Genomic DNA, 17,939 nt, shown 5'->3' on the forward strand with positions numbered 1-17,939 from the left:
CAAAAAAAAAAAAAAAAAAAAAAAGTAAAAACAAAACCAAAACAACCACATTGCTTATTTACCAAAAACAAACCCCAAATCCCACAGCAGACAAGTAACATTCTAACATCAGTTATTAACACTGAAGTCTTCAAACAGACAAATATTTAATCATATGTTAATATAGTATCATAGCTTGAACAGTATGTTTTTAGTAGGATTAAAACTGTTCCAAAAGCATATGGTTTCGATCAAATAGGTTAGTATTAAAAGCAAGGAAAACACTATGTAAAAATAAAATATGCATTTTGTTTTGATGTAAAAGCTGTTGCATAAATATACACAGAAGGCTTGAGCTACGAAGGAGCTTTGGCTTATACAGTCCTGAGCTAATAAAGCTCAAAAGTAACCTACTGCTTTGAGGGAGGAGGAAGGGTAATTCAATAAAGTTGGTAGGAAAGCTGTTAGATCATCAAGTCCCTGCGCTTGCAGGGACAGAGTGAAGCACTTCTGACTCCAGCATATCTCCTAGCATTTCCATTTTAAACACTGTGTGTTGTTTCACAGAGCACAGACATTTTCAAGAATAATTCTCAAGGAGACTGAAAAAGAACAAGCCCAAGACTATTTCCTTTATCTGTGGAAAGGCGAAGTAATTCTGCCAGAAAAAGGAAGCAGGAAGCAGATGATTGTCCTCGAACAATATAGAGGAAACTCTCCGGAATCCCATACCACAAGTCACCTACATCTAGGCATCAGGCTGATTACAGAGGTATTCCTTTTACTTTGCACGCAACAAACAAACAGCATTCAACTACTGTGTACAAATAAGGCACAGAGGTTTTTGTTTTAATGTAAGTATCAACATAAGTCCTGTGAAAGGCATAAAAATATTTTCTTTTTACTAAGATGCATTGTAGCTCTTTACTTGGCCTTAAAGACGCATTGAAAATTAAGTCTATAACGTATCCTATGCTAAAAAGCAGCATATGAAAACCCAGGATGCTTAGAGCAAAGACTGTTTGGAGCTCCAACTCCTCGTTCAAACACAGAAGTGACTTCCCAGTGTCCTAATGTAATTTCCTTTGCATAAAGTTTTAAGTGTGTAAAGTTCGTGCATGGCTTGATGTTTACTTCCTTAGACACAAGTGGTATAGGAAGGACTTCAGTAACCCCCCAGAAACGTGAACACTGACAGCAGTATACACAAACCATGTTTTCCTTCTCAAACTGGCTCATGTGTTCCCAATATTGTAAACAAAGCTCAATATTGTGAATATGTAACAGCTTCCCCAGACATCAACCCACTTCAGCAGCTCCCTGAGAGGTGGTACAAGGACCACAGACATTTTGGGGTGTGCTCTGCTCCCACTGACAATGGGAGCTGTAAGTGGGGTCAGGGGCTCACAAATCGTCCCCTCCCCGATGTGTCCTGGCAGGGGAGCCAGTGGCTGAGCCCACGTCTGGATCCCACTAATGCAGGTATGGAGCATTGTCTGTTAAGAGCAGGAAATAACAGACAAAATACAATGAAATTAAAGCCTTAACTCTCCTTTGTCTTAAAGGATTCTGTTCTGACCTGAACTTGTGAACACTGAAGAACAGAAAAGGAGCTAAATAGCTTACAGAAGAAAAATGCATAAACACAACTCCTTCCTTTTAATGATTTGACCTAAATTATGCCTGAAGAATATACAATTTACTGAATTAGATCTGCTTATCTGTTTGAGTCTGAAAAAGAGGAATCACAACTCAGAATCAACTTGGAATTGTTTTAATGATGCATTTATAAAAGTGCTTTGTTCTCTGGGCAGCCAAAGGAAAAATAATAAAGGTCAGAGCCAAGCTGCATTTATGAATGGAAAAACACACACATGAAAAAGACTCAGAAAGAACAAGACAGCTGGCAAAGTTAAAGGGGATGGCAAAAGAAGATATTTGAAATCATAAAGCACGCTTTCTTATTTCATCCTTCAAAAAGCTGAAATGAAGAGTAGAAAAAATCTTTGACCATTGTATTCTCATCTGTACTTGTTGATAAAGCCTTCTGGACTGAGATTACAGCATGCAAAATAAAGGTCTCTTTCAAAGACATCTAGAGCAAGGTGCAGCTCTGGGAGTTGCAGGTTCTCCACATCACCATGCTCTAAGAGCACCAAGAGAAGACGAGCCATACCAGAAGGGTAAAGGACTTTTTGTATTTGTGTTCATCACTAATGGGCTCAAGCAGCTCTCTGCAAGGATTTCCTTTCAACGCTGCTTCTGAGGGCTTGTATCAAATTTAAGTGCTAACAGGAGAATTCGTAGAAGCTGCAAAATATGAACAGCAGCAAATCACTTAGACCAAGATGCAGAAAAGAAGAACATGTAAACTATATAGTTGTAAAGTAACGCCTCATATTTATAACAGCCTCAATATAACAAGAAAAACGAGACAAATCTAATAGCTGTTTTTAATAAGAGCTCCACAGAGAGCAGAGAATTCAAGTGCACACCAACAGAGCAGGAGCACCTATATATTACTCAGGCAAATTGGTAGGAATTACAGTGCAGAAAAGAACACGCAGATAAATATAAAATGCTAAACAAGAAACAGTTTTTTTTGTGAAATTTTATTTCACAAAAATATTTCCTCTCCCCTGACCTCAAGGAATTGACAGGCATGTAGGGAAAGGAATTACAAGTTCAGCATCCCATTTGGATTCCTGAAAAGATCCATCCCTCACCTAAACATCCAAAGGAACTAAGCAAAGGACAACAGGGACGAGCTGCACATACAGAAATAACTGGTCAAAAAAAGATGAGGTGGGGGAAAGGAAGGAAATCAGTTACTTTTCTCTGAGGGATGTCACCAGCAAAGCCCTTTATGAAAGGGCCCACATCATTTAACAAGATATAGTGGAATAGGAAATAAGCTTCATAGAGATAAACTTTGTTTCTTTTTTTAACATACAATACTATGGGTTATTCAGGGCAATAAAAACAAAAGCTGATTCCAGATGTGAAATTAATTTGTCTAAACAGATGTTTACAACAAAAATCCCCGTACTGGAGTTTGGCATCTACCCTTCCCTTACATTCAAGGCAGAAATTGTTCCAGTTCAGCTCATCCTCATGTGAACGCACAGGAAAGCAGATGTAGCTCACCCCAGAAGTCTATGATTTGATGGGCTGAACATCTGCATTAGGCAGCATAACGCACATGGGGAAGCCCCCCTAATTTTAAGAAATCATCATGTCTAGTTATACAACCAAGTCCTGGAGTAACAACGCCTCGATATTCAGCAACCAAGCAAAACAAAGCTGAGCCATGAGAAATGGTTAAGAAATATTAGAGGATGCTAATCCTAAAACTAGAGGATGCAACAGAGAAGGATAAACCATCCTTGTGTGTTTAAACCCTCCATACGATGCGTAGTTCCTGTCCCTGTCGCACCAAATGCTCTCTTCTTCCTTCCTCTTTAAAATGAAAATGTTATGCTGCCATTTTGGAGAAAGACAGTAAGGATGGTTGAACGTATGTGACAGTTTATGTAATAAAAACAAACAAAAAAGATATTGTGGCTGACAAGGCAATCCATATCGTTCAACAGGTAGAACAGCTGACACTGAATCTAATAGGGGTTCACCTGCAAAGACCAGTCCTCTAACACTACTCCAGCAAGTTTGGGTCTCCAAAATCCCCTACTAACTCTTATACCTCAAATTTTCCGTGGGCATTAAGAACATGGGAAAGTCCCTCAATTTCACATCAAATGGTCCAAAGGAGACATGTACAGGGCCAGTCTGCTTCTCAGGGGATTTGGGGCCTGAATAGGATGCTCCTTTGCAAAGGAGCGAGAGTGCCTTGAATCAGACTGATTCAAGGATGTGAATGCTGAAGGTTTACGTGAATTTATAATATTTTATTAATCTTGACTGAAGTAATTCCATATCTTCATAACATTGCAAGCTAAAAAGAAAAAAGAAAAGTAATGAATAACCCCCCCAATCTTTGCACTGTTCTGCTATTTCTTCAAGCATCCTCTATTTATCATTGCAGGAGACCTGATGAACTGCTTGTCCCACACAGTACCTTTGATCTTGCATGCCATTTCATGTTTTTATTTCTCTGTTGTTTAAATTCTTTTGACTATATCTGGAAGTCATACTGTAGAAATAGAACTATTAGTAATAATTAAAAAAACACTACTGAAAATCTACAGCAAAACTGACTGCAATCTACTGCTCTTAGAATTCAGACTTGATGTTATGGGGAAGCTAGTGAGAACAGATTTGCCATTAGTTCATGGAGCAGTCACATAAGACAGGTTCCTATTACACATTCCCTGTATCACGACAGAAATAAATCACAAGCTGTATATGAAAGAAGTGGTGAGAATGAGGTATTAATTTGTTATCTCTGGATTTCATAAAAAGTACTTTCCATAACAGTACATTCTGGCAGAAAAAAAAATAAATAGGAAGGGATCTTTAAGGGATTTCCACATTTCTGTGCTGGTATGATTTCATTTCCACAGGCGTAGTTCCAAATCTAAATCTGACAGATGGGGGAGGGCCAAGCACAAAAAGCAAACATCTTTGGGTGACATTTAAATTCTCTTAGTAAAAGAGGAGTGTCCCTTGAGGTTCATTATTCAGCAACAAAGAGAAAACCCAACATACCACAGGGCTGGAGTGCTCGGGTATTCTGAAGAATTGCGTATGAAACATTATACTGTGTAAATGGCACTATCCAAACGTTAACCTCAGGCAAAAACAAACAGACAAACAAAAGACACAGAAAAAATCAAATACCCACACCCCAATACAACCCCCCAAAATTCTAGCTATGACTTTTGGTAGAGTATAAATTGGTTTACTGATCTCAAAAGAGAAGAATCTGTATTAAAGCTGAATAACCATCCGTCATCAGTCTGGCTAGAGTTCTCAAAGGAGATTAGGAAGCACAGGAGATGCAAAAAACATTTCCTGCTCTAGAATTTTAGATAAGGTTTAGCAAACAATAAAGTTTTTAAACAAAACAATTTCAATTTCAAGTTCTCAAAAATATAGAGGCTTCCCTCATGAAAACAGTCAGCTAAATTTTGCCTGAACAATGGGACAGAGCTCAATACATGACAATGCATTCCACAGCTGTTTCTAGCATGCTTTACATGAAGATAAACATCAGCAAAATCCACTTTCACCAGAGAAGCATAAAATAGATGCCTTAGCTATTCTCTTTGTACAAGCAGGAAAAGGGAGTTTGAGGTTTAATTAGCTCAATATTTTTATATCAACTTATACAAGCTTCCACACGTATAATAAAAACTTCCACTTTTTTTTTCTCCTCTTACTAATCCTAGTTTATCAGTTACTATACAAATTGCCTCCTGTGCACATTTTCAAATTATACTGTAGCCTATTACCACAGCATTCTGAAGAGGGAGCTAGAGTATTAGGAACGGTATGAATTCTTTTGAAGAGAGCACTAACTTGTACTTTCAAAACAATACTTTTTAAAAAAAGAAAAAAAGAAAAAAAAGGAGAAAAACGGCTACCAAATTATCTGCAGTTCTTTTTAAGTACTAAGACAGCCAATGGAAACCATTAACCAACCTGCTATTACTTCTACTCGATGTGACAAATTCATAACATAGCACGGCCTACTTACAAACACTTAAAATAATATTACTTTTGTAACAAAACTCAAACCAAACAATAGGTAAAAATCCCCAGTAACGTTTAAAACATGCAGAAAACTTGTCACACGTTCGATGATGTCCAGCAGCTTTAAAGTTCAGTAAATAGGTACTTTCAAATAGAAAGAGCTGCTTGGAACATCTGAGTACTTTTAAAAGCATTAAAGTAAATACACATTTAATCAAGTACTATTCTCATTTTGTACCTGGCTTCACATCCTATTAGGAAAAAAACACTCAGCAGCAGCAGAAGTTATAGAAAAGCTAATCAAAATATGATGCAAGTAGCACAACGTTAGTGATTAGCAGAAGCATGAAGAACCTACAATTCATTAAAAGCTCACACACATCCATAAAATGGAGTCAATGGGACAACAAAAACACTGTCAAAACAACACAGGAACAGTCATTTTGGTTTTAAACTAAGGCCATTAAGAAGTGTCTCTGCAAAAGGAAAATGCTTGCTAAATTCATAATTTCTGCTGGGGAACAGGAACTGGGATTTACTAAACCCCATTATTCACAACCAGATGGTTACTAGAAGGTGTACAGCTCTGCTACCATATTTGTGTTTGACTTTTTTTTTTTTTTTTTTAACCTTAAAAGAAACAGAGGTATAAGACATTTAACACATCTTTAAAACCCAGTTTGTGTTTTGAGCGGTGTTTGATCATCATTTGTTACTGAACTCTGATTATTGATTCATACTCTAACCACCTATCCTTCCACCAAAGTCACTACTACAGCTTCAATGCAACATCAACAGCTTCTGAAAAACTGCAAAATAATGGTAAGCCTCCACTATTTAGGCATACAAGTGAGATATGCCATTTTTATTGTGTTACTAGTAGAAAGCAAATGCTGAAGGAACAAAATACATCCAGCTGTAGATTTTTTTTCCTAGAAGTTTTTAACAAGTTATCCTTCTTATTTCACCTAGAAGTGTGCTCTATATATATTCAACCCAGGATACCACCTTAGGACACTGCCTTATAGCTGCTCTAGTTGAAGAAACCTGCTAGAAATTTTAAGGCAGCAGGAAAAATTTCCTCATGGAAATTCTCCTAGAGGCCTTTAGGAAGCACTACGAGGGTAAAAGAACAGGAAAACATTGCTTCTGATTTTGCATCAAACCAAAGTAAGTTTTTAAACATTTAATCTTAACACTGGTAAACAGATAAGCATCCTACATGCTATGTACTTAAACAGCATAAATTGTAAGACACACTTTTCAAACTTGAAATCAAATTATTAGGTTCTCATGTAGAACTGGAAACAATGTCTTACCTTGGCCTGAATTATATATTGCTTTCACAGATTTTTTTACTTTCTGTAGTGCAGTTCTGTCTTGATCCAATGCCTGTGAAAACAACAAATAAAGGAACTTTATATATGTCCTTAATCAATCAAAAGAATACACTAAAACATTTAAAAACACAAAATGTATAGTTTCACAGGCTGGAAAAAAATTGCCAATACAACACATGCAGCCTGCAGGAAGGTCTCAGGTCATTCTGCCCCTTCAAGCTGCATTAAAGAACTGATGTGAAAATGATCTGGAGGCAGAGAAGAGCAACAGTGACAAAACTAAAAGAAAAAAATGAAACTATTTTAGTTTTGCAATAGGACAAAGCATTTATTCAAAATGTAACATATTTCACACAAGAAACCACCACCAAACAACCAACAGTCAGAAGCTTCTACTGTAACGCTTATTGTTTCTACTATAACTAAGCTGCTTGTGGACTCCATAGGTTGCCCCTATTAGTCCCGTTCCATCTACAGACACAAAATATATTCTCATATATAAGTACGTATATACCTAATGGGGGGGAATGAGAAGAGGAATGTGAAAGAAATCCATGAAAAATCCTTTTATTCAGTTATAAAAAATTTATAGCTATTACTTTGACAAATACCAGAAGTTTGCACAAGCAACCACACTAACCATTTTCCCCAAGCCCCACAACTTTTATAAATATAGAAGATGAAAATACCAAAGAAAAGGAGGTACGATCTGATTTTGCACAGCACTGAAAAAGAGTATTTACAAGACTAATATTCAAATATACATTTTCAGGATCCCCTCATGGATTTGAATAGTTTCAAAATCCAGAAGATGAGGTCATTATACAATAATGATGAATTTAGATTAGATTTCTGGACACTTTCTTCTTTGTAAATAACTTAGCTTCCTTACCCTCTTGCAATCTGATGTAAGAAATCTAGTTAAGATAAGAAAGAACTGTTATGATATAGCAAAATATAAAATCAAAATAAACACTACTCTAGACTTGTGGAATGAAGACTTACAGCTTGATACTGGTACTGTTTGCAGTGATCCAGTTAATTTTGCTTAAGTGTGAGCTTTGGACATCCTGCATGCACAGCACGTTTTACACAAGTCCTGCTGTACACGGAGAATATATAGAAAATAATTTCAACGTTTCTATTTTTTCCCATTTAGATCATAGCTAATTTCCCATAAATGATGTCAGACCGATAATCTTATTTTTTAATCAAGCTGGCAGTGTTTGCCATATAATATTCCCATTCAAGTCACTGAAAATTGGATAACGCACTCAGAATTATTGTCAGGATAGCAGCCCAGCTAATCTGTCAGCTGGAGCAGACCACAAATTTCCCATGGCAGGGCTGCCTGGGTAGCTATCATCCACTGGAGGAAACTTGGAAGCCTGAAGCTCCTGGGGGTCTGGTATCTGAAGAGTGGTGAACTGATGCCGAACTTGTTCCTCAGCAGGCAGAAAGGCAGCCACGCTCATGGCATGATGCATCTTCTCAGAGAGGGTCACCACTAGCAATGGTATGGATGAAAACTTCCTAAGTTTTTACTGTCCAAACTGAGATGATTGCAGTGCACAGTGGTAGGCATCAAGAATCTCAAAAACAAAACAAAAAACACTACCACCAAACAAGAACCACCACAACCACCACCACCACACCACGGCAGCCACTCCAGGACAACAGGAGCGCAGAGAATTGGAGGTGGTGGTGGTCACATACACCAAGGCTCTGGTTCACAGCAACAAGAATTTCAGTGTATGCATGAACCAACTGAGAGAGAAACCAGCTGAACTATCTCAGTTCTTTTAGGGTGGCCCAAGTTCAACAAAGCAAAGTGTATTACAATTGAACAATACATGAAAATCTGGAAGAAAAAGTAGAATTTCTGTTCTTTAACATGCAACTAAAAACCACCAGATTCTTAACCACACAAGCATTTCTACAGTTGAAATAACTAGAAAATTCGCAACCACAGAGTTTATAAAAATGTTTTCTAATACTGTTTAATCCACTTTCCATTTGCATCAGAACTAACTCAAACAGTCAGAATTAACAAATATTTCTTCTGCTCCACAATGCAATGCTTGCTTTTACTTGACTTCTAGACATCTAGACAGAAAGAGTTAAATTTTTTACATTTAATAAAATATTAAGAACTCTGTGTTCTTTTTCAAGCCAGTGCACAGCAGGCAATTCTTCTCAGATTCCTTTGCAAGAGCTGTCAAAAGCTTTGGCTTCTGTCTGCGTGCTATGCCAGACAGTCACTATCAGACATTTCCACTGAACTTCTCCATCTTCAACTAGCAGAAAAGACAGTGTGATTCACTAATTTATTGAGTGTTTGAGTGCAGGGTAGTATAAGAAATCAAAACCAACATTTTGGAAAAGGACAAATGTTAAGGTTGATGAGACTCAGAAATACAACTCAGTGTGATGTTCTAATACTGAAGCAAACTGGACACCCAGAAAACAATACCAAAGTGGAATCTTTCTTGGAGTTTGCTCCTAAAGATGTCAATCCGGAAAAATTAGAACAGGTAGGCTAGAAAAATTTCACAAATTGGACTTTGATATTCAATTACATTTAGTCACTAATATGGAGGGAAGAGGAAAGGGAACATTCATTACTTTGAGAGCAGTCACTGAGCAAAGCCATATACAGAGATGACATCCACTGCCTGAAGGAGCCAGAGACCTAAAATCGGAATGACACTACAGCTCATTTTTTTTATTTTTTTATTTTTATACTTGCAAACACAAGCTTTATATGAACTAATTTGTCACAGTCCAAAATTCTTTAAATAAAATAAATCCACACGCACTTGTAACTATATATCAGGGCAGCGCAGAAAATGCCTACCACAGATGGAACTCAATGCTACATAGGATTCTAGGCATCCAAACCCTGTTATCTCGTTTTTGATTTAAAATACATACATATATATATATATATATATATATATATATAAATATGCAGACATTTTGTTTCTAAATAAATTACATTCCTCTTGAAGCCTTTTGCTCATAATTTATAGCTGCATTCTGCTGCCGAGGCAGTACGCTGCACTCAACGCTCGATTCCATTTTTATTCCCGAGTAATATAACCTTTGCAATATGTTAAACAAGGAAGACACAGTCTTGCTCACCCCAGTTACGTGAAAGCATGTTTTTGCAATATCTGTTCGTTTTATTTTGCAGTATTTAGAATACTAGGTATTTTTATTCCCCAATGTGGAAAAGACAAATGACAATGTTCCCATAAAAGTGATGTACTTTTTTATTATTGAAATGTATCATGTCTTAGAGAACCAAGGAATTCTCTGACACAAATCTTCAGGTACTCAGACATGCTCCTGGCTACCTTCCTGTATACCTCAACTCTTCCTCATCACCATCCATTCATTCCTGGAAAATACTTCTTTCTTCATTGCTATGATATGATCTCCCAAGACATCTTTTTAACTTCCTTGGGAGAACATTTTCTTACCCTCTGAATACTTTGAAGCATTCTGAAGAGACAGATTATTAAAAGGTACCTGCAAACACAGGTTTGCTACCTCCTTGGTTGAATAATGCTTTATTCTCAAAACCAGGTCATCTTGGAGACAACCTCCATATTTATTCAAAAATAATGCAAATACAGCATTCATATAAAAAGCCTTGAGACACACTTGTGAAAAGAAAAAAACAACACACACACTCCACTTTCAATCTAATTATATAAAACTAAACAAGCAAAGCTGCTTGCTCTTCATAGCAGCAGATTTGCTATGCATGATCCCTGAGATATGGCCTGTTAAGGTTTCATCTTCCTTCACTCCCTTGGGTTGAGGCGTCCACACAGGCGCTGCTTTTGACTCTCTTTAGAACCTCATCTCTTCTGAATGAAGCATAGCTTATTTTTGGACCAAGTTCTATTTTAATAGCTGCTAAATATTAAACCAGAAATTACCCTACTGTGCAGTACGAGAAGTGCTAGATGCTGGATTTCTATCTTTGATGTACAAAACCAGCCAAGGTTGCATTTAGACAAACTACTAATTGTTTCTTTAGAAGCTTGGGCCTTTTTAGCACCCTTGTATACATATATGTACATACATACATTTGTGTGCATGTGTGAAGATACAAATCTTTGTATCTGTATGCACATGCATGTCAGTCTATACACTAGAGACCATAATTACAATCATTTAAAGGTACTTGCTCCTAATAAGCATGAAGACATGGTTTGACCAACACAGAAATCTTCCTTTCTTGACTGACGTATAAACCACTCTTACAGGTACTGATCGCATAAGCATTTCTTATATACACAAAATTTAGCTCTTCTAGACACTGACACTGTGACACATGGACACTGTGCTAGGGGCAGACATTTGCAGAGGATGCTGTGGCCCCTTACTTCCATTAAATCTAATAAAAACTCCAGTCTCAGTTGTTGCCTGTGCTTTGTGCACCTTTACAGATGGAAGACAAGACTAAAACTGATTTGTTTCAACCTTACAATAATAAAAAGTTGAGTGGCTCAAGATACTGACAATCACATTTATATATCAGCAAATGTTATTATCATCTTCAATTAGACTTAATCCAGACAAAATACATTTTCCAGCTGGAACAAACTGCTCATCTATGTACCAGAGGTTTAGAATTTCACTAAATATTTAGGAGGTTAGCCCTAAAAATTTTCATGCCCAAAGCCCACCCACAAAAATAATATACCAAACCAGAAATGTTTTAAACAATTACAATATTTTGCTTAAGACAAACCCATGGCAGAAGCCTGAAGGCCATCCAAGCATGCATGTGTATTTGTGACAAAACAAAACAAAAAAAACAAACAAACAAAAAAAAACAAACAAAATCCAACCCTCCATGTATTTTAAGAAATTAATTTCATATATAAAGTAATCCATGTGAAGCATAAAATATTTGAGGTCAGACATGCAAATGGGAATAATAAACACTTGGTAGTCACATGCACGTTTCGTCAGATACAAGGCGTTAAGTTATTTCACAGAAATACATGGGGTGATACATTGGCTTTGAGGGACTATGAGACATCAAAGTCTTTCGCTCACCAGCTTAACCCTGGCACAGAAGTGACTGACATTTACTTGTCTACTACAAATATGTTTCCCATCTGCTCAAGTCCCAGCTGGGATAGCCACGTAACCAAGCAGAGCAAAGGCACCTTACTGGTATTGGACAGGCATTTACCTTTTATATATATATATATATATATATATATATTTATTCTTAACAATAAAGTCCAGCCTTTGTGGGATGGTTAATAAATGTATATACATTTTTATATATACATATATATATATATATATATATACACACATATATATATATATATATATAAAATATATATATAATGTATGTAGGTATTATATACCACTGAAACACGGCAACAAAAGAAGCCCTGAAGATTTTTCCAGCAAAATATAACCAAAACAGAAGATGAAAGTAAGCCTCTTGTAGCCTTCCCCCTGAGAAACAGGTGGACTACCAAGCTCTCTTAGCTCTCTATATGGAGATGATTTGGGCCACCCTTCCTTGTCCTTGCCCCTCCACCCTGCTCGTGCTGGCCTTGCCAACCACAAGTTTGCCGTCTGTTTCCAATTGCTACTCTCAGCACATGTCTAAACGACAAAAATAGGGGAGCAGTTAAGAATTTTCTAGAGACACTTAATCCCTTTGAGCAAAAGATGGATACAGAATGGTGTATTTGAACTCATCCTGAATTACTTAAAAACCCAAAGGGTCCAAATGAGAGAAAACCAAACATAAGTGCTTGATGATGTGTTTTTTCACTGTAATAACCAACACCATCATCATTTAGTACACCATTATTTACCAGCTACTCCCAAAATAAGATCAAGTTAATCTTCTCAAAAAATAAAAAAGAGAGTAATTTCCTTGAAGTTTTTACAATTTCCAGGTTGTGTTTAACCACAAACTAATAAAAAGAGCATTGGTAATCAAATTGAAGAAATATGTATCTGCAGAAAATATTTTCTTGGGGTAATGCAACGCTTTACAGACATCCCACCAACGAACTTCTCTTCTATCACATGCTGCTCGCGTTGCATTGGGCTGTGTAACAGCAGCCCCTCTCCAGGCTGATGTACATGGGGAACGCCATCGGCCCGATTGTGTTATCAAGGTCACAGCAGAGGAGCAAATCACTCGCACAGCCTCTAAAAAGAGCTGCAAAAATAACCATCACTAGATTATTCTTCAAGCATTACTCACATGGCAGGATAGTCAAGATTGCTTATAAAATCTCTATAAAAAGTCAAAAATAGTTAAATTTTAATCTGTCTTGACAACTGCCCTTTGGATCCCCACAGGCAACCACACTCCTACCCAGATGCCTTTACCACAAGGGCACAACAGCAGCTGCTAATTGCTATCCAGGTATGATTACTTGTAGACAACATGAAATTAGCAGCACGCTTTTCCTAACGAGCACGGAGGTGATCTTTAATCTCGTACATGCTAAGACGCATTTGGGAATATGTAACAGTATTTTGGGAACCTCCATCCTTTATGATGGATATTAATATTTGAGTTCAGCTAATTGTGTGCATAAAGCATCTTTAGAGCTAACTGAAAAACAGAACTATGACATTCGTTTCCAGATCCAGTGATGAGACAGGTAAGATTCCCTTTCTAACTGATGTGTAGGAGATGCTAAAAGCCCTCTCCTAGTGACAACACCTGAGGGGAGCCAGTGACAGATGCAAAATATTCCCCCATGCACAAGCTCTAAAACAGCTCATGCTGGGGATAAACTCATCCGGATGATAAACATCCTTACCTTTACACAGGCATCCACATGCCTCTGAATGTGCACTACTGATAGCACCTCTACTATCACTCATAATATCCAGATTCTCCTCATTATACCAGTCAGCTTAATCACTAATTATTACAAACCTAAGCAAGAACACTGAATGGGTTGGCTTGGAAGGGACCTCAAAGCCTGTCCATTTCCTACTCCCCTGCCATGGGCAACTTTAAAGGCCCAAAGGGAATGATGATCTTAATCCAAGAAAGAAAAGCCCATTCTCTGCTCTTACACACCCCTCGTTACACTTTTTTTTTTTTCTTTCCCCAAAGTCAGGTAGAAATGCCTGCGTGCAAATATTTTGAGTGTTTTGAACATCAGTACTGGCTACCAAATAATACTCAACAAAATGGTTTTTTTTCAGTATACAAATATGTAGTTCTGTAGAAGTAGTATATAAGTGAAGTCCTTAATTTATCAAAGATGCTTGTCATTTGGAAAAAAAACAATACCGTATAAAGCATAATTCTTTCAAAAAATCTAACCCCAAAAGCATATTTATGAAAGGCGTAACTAAATACAATTCACAACAGCCCAGAACGGAACAAGGTTATTTTCTAAAACAATCAAAAAATAAATATGTGAGATAACATCCAACAGTTGAGGCAAGGTCTTTCAAAAGTCAACTAGCCAAATAGGAGATAGCACGCAAACAGCACAAACCCAAAACCACTTTCAAAGAACAGACATGCTAGCTGACATGAATTTGTAAGGAAGTAATCTGATTCTTAGTAACTTGACTTGGAAAAAGAAAAAAAAAAAAAAAGCACAAATGAAAGTCCCCAGTCGCTCCCCTCCCACCACACTTGACTGTAAATTTCACTAACAGGGGAGTCCTTCAGCTGCCCCATCACACTTAAATACCACAAAATATTTTCCTTCTTTGTTAGCTCTTTTCTCTTTTCAAACCACAAAATATTTTACAGCATGCGTTGTATTTAAACTGTTATCCCAGTAACTCACAGACATTATCTAGCCAGGGAAGCAAGAGAAACTGGATGTGGATGCGTGAGTTACGGTTATTACCACCTTCTCAGGCAGAAAAATTCTTCAAAGTGTTCTACAGAGATCCGATGAATTTTACAGGAGCTCAAAAATAACATTCAGGGATGAATAAAGTACTCACTCATTCAGCCATCGCCAGCATGACAGTGGTGTTGAAATTGCACAGTACGCTTACCCCTGCCAGCTCTAAATTTGAATCAGTATTATTATTTGTTGATATTTGGTATCAGCTAGCAGCAGAGATATGAAGGACACCAGATACACAGTTGTGGTAGACCAAGCTGTTCCAAAGGGTTACTACTCCTACTGCGGCCACTTTTTTCCCTGCAAATAAAATTGCATCAGCCAGTATTTCTTTTTCTTTACTTCAGAGCAGAAACAACCCATGTTCCTTTGCCTCCCACCTCTGAAGAAATACATAAATGCACACACTGATGTGTGATTGCAATGTTACATTTCAGCATTCAGAGAGAGAGGAAAAATATTAATACATTACAACAATTGTATATAATATTTCGACTTCTGTCTACTGATTCCTAACTATAGATTTCAAAAGTTACATTAGGTTAAAAAAAAAAAAAAAAAAAAAAAAAGGAAGGGGAAGTAGTATTTCCATTACAGCATATCGTTGAAAACTACTGCAGCATTCTGGGACTCAGATGTTTGATTTTTGCTATTGGAGAGGACTATGAGGACAGATTCAATAAGACTTCATCTCAAGCTATGTTAAACTTATGATCACCAGCACGTACTACGAAATTCAGAGCTACGCCCAAATAACCAGCTAGAAGATTCCAGCATTTAATGCTTATCACACCCCATACAATGCAGGGTGACATTGTAGGAGAGTAACAGGAGTGAGGGAAAATATCAAGTCCAGAAACAGTACAGAAAATAAGGACACGTTCCAACACACATTTAAAAAAAAAAAAAAAAAAAAAAAAAAGAAAAAAAAAAAAGAGGTGGATTACAAAAACAGAAGTAAGTTTTGCGATGTATAATGTTGTACTTCTAATTGCTATGTTTGGTCTTGGGCTAGAGATGACTTACAAAACACCCAAGAGGGTAGGGGGCTCAAAAGGGGGAGATTTTTATTTTTTAAAATCTGAAGTATAATTCAGGTATTAAGTACTAGAGTTAATTTTGAATTTCAACATCATGTTCATCGATACAAACGTTCTCTGAACATACTTAACTTAATAAGGGAAGTTACACGACAGGAGAAGTGGCAATTTGAATAGCCATCACTGTGATACAGAGAACAGAGAAACATAAGGCAGAAAAAATACAAAAATGTGTTACATATGTAACAATATATATACACTTTAATTACAAGAATATTTCTATATACAATGTAAGATACTATTGAGAAAGCAGATCTCATTCAAAGGCAAGATACAGTGAAACAAGACGCAATCTCCAACCTAAAATGAAGACCTCTCATCCAATTAGGTTCTCTAGAGCTTACTTTGGAGACACAGGCACACATCGTGATCTGGCATTAAGCTTAGAAAGGAATCGCCAACTTACGTACAAAGGCATTCAGCTGTAGGGTGAAATGAAGGGTGAAAGAAAAGGGTGCACTAACAAGACAGAAATCCTATACTGTAAAGTAGTGTAACCTCCTTACAGTATGAGTTGCCCCAACTATGTATATGGCCTGACAAAGTCACTGGGACCACACAGAAACCACCGCTTTCCCTTCCATAGGAAGGGCACTTTAAATGTAGTGTTGATTTTAAAGGAACTGTTTGAAATTCACAATGAAACGTAACAGAACTTAATAGTAACATTTCCAGTATGTTAGGAAACAGTATGAGCTCTTTGTAATCTACCCATTACTTATTTCAAAGCAATTTTTAACATAGCACTGTGTTTCGGTAAAAATAGCACTACCCCATTTCTCTTTTAAGAACGTATTAGAGAACAGATGCTCTCACCAAATATTCTATACATTTTCTGAAGAATATCAGACAAGTTAGAGCCAAGATCCTAAACATGACTAAATTGTACTAGCGTATATTTAGAAGAAAATTTCTGCTGTCATATAGAATAATAGCTGCATTGTATCCCATTTAGAAAATGCAACCATTATTTGTCTGATCACAAATTTAACTGAATATTGCTAACAGAAGTGATGTCCTATTTATAACATGAGTATACAGTTGTGACACTAACTGAATAAATAACTATTTTGTCAGGCACCACTTAACTTCCCCCAGAATATCCCAGTTTTATGATGCTTTTCAATTACAGATTAATCATTTTAGGAGGTATTATGAAGCAGCTTGTGCAAATTAGAAACAAATAAACAGAAGAGTCTATAGGATGAAGAAAGTCTTTGGAATAAGCTGGGAGATATGAGACTGTTTGAGATCCTGGAGCTTTTAAGGCATTCAAATTCTGCAGCCTAACCAGCAAAAGTTTTTCCAAGGTAACAACTTCCTCATACACACAGCACCCAAATACCACATTCAAGTTCCGTGGAGGTGAAGAAGATCGTATCTTGCACAGCCATCCCCATCTTCCTCAAAATAACGTGAAAAGATTTTTGCCCATACTTGTACAAGACTCTCGGGCAACATATCCATGCTGCATGTCAAATAATTATGCAACAAACTTTGCCCTATCAAATACTATTTCAATGAATTTTCATTAGATAAAACATAAGCTTTCCAGATAACTCTCAGATAGTAAATCATAGGCATAAGAAGCCTAAACACAGCAGTAAGTATTAACACCCCAGAAATCAATAATCTTGCTCTACTAATGGCAAGAACAGTTTTTTCCTTAACAGCCAGATTCTAGCAGCTGCTATTGATTTTTGGTTTATTTCACTTGGAGTCAAAAACAAAAAGGGAAGTCTTTCAAAATCTCATATTTTAATCACTTCCTTTTCATGCTAGATATCACATGGGAAGTAGGTTTTCCGCCTGTTTACTCTCCTCACCCTTTTTGGAAGGGGCATTCCTATATCAGAAAACTGCTTCTTATTTAAGGGATTTAGAACACATAGGGACCTGGAGTGCCTCTCCTGCAACAACAAGTAGGCAAGGGGAAAGTAAAATTGGCTTTGGTAGATCATGAAACACCATTTCCAGCA

At 37.0% G+C, this 17,939-nt stretch overlaps 1 protein-coding gene across 5 annotated transcripts in view; it reads right to left on the reverse strand.

The window, feature by feature from the left end:
• The window catches only part of ASAP1 (ArfGAP with SH3 domain, ankyrin repeat and PH domain 1), a 126,078-nt gene that overhangs the window by 64,942 nt on the left and 43,197 nt on the right, over positions 1 to 17,939 (reverse strand). For all 5 annotated transcript variants that reach the window (XM_032181642.1, XM_032181638.1, XM_032181641.1 and 2 more), the window contains exon 3: positions 6,951 to 7,023. In XM_032181642.1, the coding sequence (XP_032037533.1) occupies positions 6,951 to 7,023 (73 nt within the window). The remainder of the gene's footprint in view (positions 1 to 6,950; positions 7,024 to 17,939) is intronic.

The sequence above is a fragment of the Aythya fuligula genome, chromosome 2 (genome assembly GCF_009819795.1).
Source record: "Aythya fuligula isolate bAytFul2 chromosome 2, bAytFul2.pri, whole genome shotgun sequence".
In the NCBI taxonomy this organism is placed as follows: domain Eukaryota; kingdom Metazoa; phylum Chordata; class Aves; order Anseriformes; family Anatidae; genus Aythya; species Aythya fuligula.